This window comes from Macaca mulatta, chromosome 15, assembly GCF_049350105.2.
Source record: "Macaca mulatta isolate MMU2019108-1 chromosome 15, T2T-MMU8v2.0, whole genome shotgun sequence".
NCBI classification, from domain to species: Eukaryota; Metazoa; Chordata; class Mammalia; order Primates; family Cercopithecidae; genus Macaca; species Macaca mulatta.
In genome coordinates this window covers 53,880,138-53,885,615 of record NC_133420.1, presented here as the reverse complement: position 1 = coordinate 53,885,615, position 5,478 = coordinate 53,880,138, and the positions used below count along the sequence as shown (strand labels likewise).

The window sequence follows — 5,478 nt, the reverse complement described above, 5'->3', positions numbered from 1 at the left end:
AATGAATTCTCTCAAAAATGTCTGGTTTATCTTGTTGATGTCCCAAACACTTCCGATTATTTTCAGCCTAAAATACTTATCCTCCAGCCCTCTTCTAGACCTGTTGACCTGTTCCTCTGTTATCTACAGCCTAGAGAGGGAAAGCTCAGCAAGCCCCATTCACCAAGCCAGATGTCAGCTTCTCTTTCTTTGTAGGCACCCAAATCCTCAAGAGACTTTTTTGCAGTACCTTCTTACTTGACTTAGATTAGAACAGTGTTTCCAGTGTTCCACAGGATTCATAGTTGATGTTTTCTTTGTACAAATATGTAGGAGAATGAGTAAGCAGGTATGGTGATTGACAATGGTAGGAAGATTTATGAAAGATATATGGACCCAAATAATTGGTGGCTTACAAAAAAGATGTGCTAGCTAGTATCCTTTGTCTTCACTTTGGAGTCCTTACTTCAGTTCCTCAGTTGGGACTCATAGGAAAAGTCAATCTGAACATTCTCTACAAAGGAAACTAAAATGAAGTTGGCACATTACATCAGGTATTTTGTGCAACTTACTGAATCTTTACAATAACAGTGGGAGGAGCATGGTTTATTTACTCCCTTTTTGGAAATAAGGAAACTACAGTTTTAAAAACATGAATAAACCTAGCTGATACTACTAAAGTAGTTTTGAATTTCTGCTCCTGTCATCTATTTTCAAAGCTTTTGTTTGATGTTTTCTATTGTGTTGCCACAAATACACGAGATACACTTAGTTTGGATATTGCCAGAGAAAATAACTGAAGGAATTTATTGTCTTCATGAGATCTGGCTGGGTCAGAACCCATTCGAATCTGCTTACTATTAGAATTTCAGTAACAGCGGATTACTGTTCTCAGTGATTCTAGATGATCAAAGGTAGTGAGGGCAAAGAATAAAAATCTCTCCTTATAATTTTGCTTTTATCAGATAAGATCCTCAATAGTTGCACAATAATGCCATTTCTATGCCTCTTCTTTTAATTTTAAATGACAAAAATTGTACATATTTATGGTACACAAGATGATCTTTTAATACAAGTATTGTATTAGTCCATTTTCATACTTATATGAAGAAATACCTGAGACTGGGTAATTTATAAAGAAAAAGAGGTTTAATGAACTCACAGTTCCACATGGCTGGGGAAGCCCCACAATAATGGCAGACATCAAAGGAGGAGCAAGATGAGATTTGTGTGGGGACACAGCCAAACCCTATCATTCTGCCCCAGCCCCTTCCAAATCTCATGTCCTCACATTTCAAAACCAATCATGCCTTCCCAACAGTCCCCCAAAGTCTTAACTCATTTCAGCATTAACTTAAAAGTCCATGGTCCAAAGTCTCATCTGAGACAAGGCATCTTGTCACCTGAGACATCTGCCTATGAGCCTGTAAAACCAAAAGAAAGTTAGTTACTTCATAGATATAAAGGGGGTACAGGCACTGGGTGAATATGCCCATTCCAAATGGAAGAAATTGACTAAAACAAAGGGCTACAGGCTCCATGAAGTCTGAATCCAATAGGGTAGTCATTAATCCTTGAAGTTCCAAAATGATCTCCTTTGACTCCATGTCTCACAACCAGGTCACACTGATGCAAGAGGTGGGCTCTCATGGCCGTGGGCAGCTCCGCCCCTGTGGCTTTGCAGGGTACAGCCTCTCTCCCAGCTGCTTGTACAGGCTGGCTTTTCTAGGTGCATGGTGCAAAATGTTGGTGGATCTACCATTCTGAGGTCTGGAGGACAGTGGCCCTCTTCTCACAGCTCAACTAGGCAGTGCCCCAGGGGACTTTGTGTGGGGGCTCCATCCCCACATTTCCCTTCCACACTATCCTAGCAAAGGTTCTCCATGAGGGCCCTGCCCCTGCAGCAAACTTCTGCCTAGACATCCAGATGTTTCCATAAATCTTCTGAAATCTAGGCCGAAGCTCCCAAACTTTCAATCTTGACTTCTGTGCACCTGCAGGCTCAATAATATGTGGAAACTGACAAGGCTTGGGTCTTGCACCCTCTGAAGCCATGGCCCAAGCTTTACCTTGGCCTCTTTTAGCCATGGCTGGAGCAGCTGGGACACAGGGCACCAAGTCTCTAGGCTGCACACAGCAGGGGGACCCTGAGCCTGGCTCAGGAAACCATTTTTTCCTCCTAGGTCTCCAGTCCTGTGATGGGAAGGGCTGCCAGGAAGGTCTCTGAAATGCCCTGGAGACATTTTCCCCATTGTCTTGGCAATTAACATTTGGCTCCTCATTACTTATGCAAATTTCTGTAGCAGGCTTGAATTTCTCCTCAAAAAATAAGTTTTTCTTTTCTGTCGCACTGTCAGGCTGCAAATTTTCCAGACTTTTATGCTCTGCTTCCTCTTGAATGCTTTCCTACTTAGAAATTTCTTTTGCCAGATATCCTAAATCATCTCTCTGAAGTTCAAAGTACCACAGATCTCTAGAGCAGAAGCAAAATGCCACCAGTCTCTTTGCTAAAGCATAACAAGAGTCACCTTTGCTCAAGTTCCCAACAAGTTCTTCATCTCCATCTGAGACCACCTCAGCCTGGACTTTATTGTCTATATCACTATCAGCATTTTGGTCAAAGCCATTCAACAAGTCTCTAGGAAGTTCCAAACTTTCCCACACTGTCCTATCTTTTTCTGAGCTCTCTAAACTGTTCCAACCTCTGCTTGTTACCTAGTTCCAAAGTCAGCTCCACATATTCAGGTATCCTTATAGCAGCACCCCACTACCTATTACCAATTTACTGTGTTAGTCCATTTTCATACTGCTATGAAGAAATACCCAAGACTGGGTAATTTATAAAGAAAAACAGGTTAATGGACTCACAGTTCCACATGGCTTGGGGGCCTCACAATCACGGTGGGTGGTGAAGGCAAAGAAAAGGCACATTTTACACGGTGGCAGGCAAGAGAGCAGGTACAGGGGAACTGTGCTTTTAACGAAAGCATCAGTTCTCATGAAATTTATGCACCACCACGAGAGCAGTATGTGAAAAACCCACTTCTATGATTCAATTACCTCCCACCATGTCAATCCTACAACATATGGGGACTATGGGAGCTACAATTCAAGATTTGGGTGGGGATACAGCCAAATCATATCACATATACATTGTGAAATGGCTAATGCAAGCTAATTATACGTAAAAGACTCATATATCCCTTTGGTCTTACTGGTTAATAGCTTTCCTACTCAGCAAATATTTTATAGCAGCTTTTACATCTTTATTTCTCAAGCTATAGATTATGGGGTTTAACATGGGGGTCACAACCCCATAAAACATGGAAACAAGCCCCTCTGTAGCTTGCAAGTTGTCTTTCCCAAGGAGGCCCTGGGACTTCGGTTTTGCATACATAAAGAAAATGGTACCATAAAATATGATCACCACAGTCAGGTGAGCTTAGCATGTAGAAAATGCCTTGCGTCTTCCTGTGGCTGAATTCATTTGCAAGATGGTGTAGAGGATGAACATATAGGAGAAAAAAACCACGAGCAAAGGAAGAACTAGGAAAGCAGTATTTGACACTGCTAGGGTAACAATATTGAGAGATATATCAGCACAAGCTAATTTTAGGACAGCTAAGATCTCACATAAGAAATGATTAATAATATTGTTCCCACAAAAAGGCAATCGCATGGCAAGTGATGTTTGCACAATTGAATTGATTCCACCGGAAAGCCATGATACAGAAGCCATCAGTACATACACCATCTTACTCATGATGATGGGGTATCTCAGAGGGATACAGATGGCCACGTAACGATCAAATGCCATCATGCCAAGAAGTAAACATTCTGTTGACCCCATCGCAAACCCAAAGAACATCTGCACTGCACATCCAGAGAAAGAAATGTTTCTTTTCTTTGAGATTAAGCTCACCAATGTTGAGGGAATGGAGGAGGTTGTATAGCAGATATCCAGGAAAGAGAGGTTGCCCAGAAAGAAGTACATGGGCATGTGAAGACGAGAATCCAAGATGCTTGCTATGATCAGAACACCATTGCCAATTAGAATCACTACATACATAACTAGAATCAGAGCAAAGAAAATGATCTCAAGTTTGGGGTAACCAGAGAGTCCCAGAAGAATGAATTCTCTCACAAATGTCTGGTTTACCTTGTCCATGTCCCAGCTTTCAGGATGCCAAAGGAAGACCCAGTGTATAACATTTTCACAGCCAAGCAACAAACGTAAAAAGTAGCTTGAATAAAAATTACTCTAGAGTGAAACAGAGACTGTTTTAAAGCTCTGCCATTGAGTTATCTTCAACAGTATTTGTACCTAGAATACAGCCACACTAGGATGCTGAGAGTTTCTATGCCCTGTATCTAATACGTGAAGATCTACCTAGGATCAGAAGTAAATTCAGACACAACTTTTCTTATTATTGAGGACAACCCAAGTTGAGTTTTCTAAAAGCCTTAGACTATTGCAGAAGACAAACCTAACTTCTTCATTTAGTCAAGTCCAGCAAGAGGGCTGCAAAGAAGGAAAAAGACAACTCAACAAGAACTGGAATTTTGACCCAGTGTTTAACAGAAATGTTTAGAATTTTAAAGCAGGTTAGATGTTCATGTACATTTGTTTGTCTGCCTAAAACTCTGAGTGTCTTTCCAGTCAGTTAAATGTGTATTTTTATGGGGAAGACATTTGATAATAGTAAATTGAGCTCCATACACTGCAATTTAACATCTGTTCAAAGGTAAAGTTAGTTGTTGATCTCATTCTAACATCCCACTCTTACTATTTTGTTATTTCCTACGACAAGACCATGGTGTAGACCAGCTCTACAGGTATATGATGGAGAATCTTTAGAGAACAATACATGGTCTCTATTTGTTTTATTCCATGGCTTCAGAGTTAATCTTGAGAATTCATTTGAGTAAACCTGAAAAAAAGTAATAGTAGTCAAACATATTTGTGTGTATGTGTGTGTAGCACTTTACAAAAAGCAAATGAATCTTCTCATCATCCTTAATTTGCTTTTCTCAAATGTAAAACACAGAATGTGGCCTATAAGTAAAAAGGGAAACTTAAAGCTTAACTCTTAAAGTTATTTTACCTTGTTTTCGCAAAGTACTATCCAAAATTTTTAGCTTTGATGGAATTTCAATTTTTCAAATTTCATATGCATATAAATCACCTGAGGATACTGTTGACATGTAAATTTTATGTTAGCATGTCTGGGGCAAGGCCCATGATTCTTCATGTCTATTAAGTTTCCTGGGTATGTTGAACCACTGGGATGAGGGCACATTTTGAGTAGCAAGACATTGGTTCATCTACAGTGAGTTAGTATCCAGATGTTTCTGATCCAAATAGATTTTCTTTTGTGTTATTATATGGACTGGATTAGCAACCTGGAAAATGACCAAAAGCCTAATTCTTTTGTGTTTGCCAGCATACTCCAGGGCCACATCTTGCTGTTCAGTATACTTCAGAAAATAAATACTATT

At 40.1% G+C, this 5,478-nt stretch overlaps 1 protein-coding gene across 1 annotated transcript; it reads right to left on the bottom strand.

Annotated features, from left to right (window-relative positions):
• Positions 1–3,190: 3,190 nt before the first annotated feature.
• On the bottom strand, positions 3,191–4,170 carry LOC716444 (olfactory receptor 13C4). The gene is given in 1 exon segment (XM_002808100.4): positions 3,191–4,170. A coding segment is annotated over 1 exon segment (957 nt). The 5' UTR covers positions 4,148–4,170.
• Between the last annotated feature and the right edge of the window lie 1,308 nt (positions 4,171–5,478).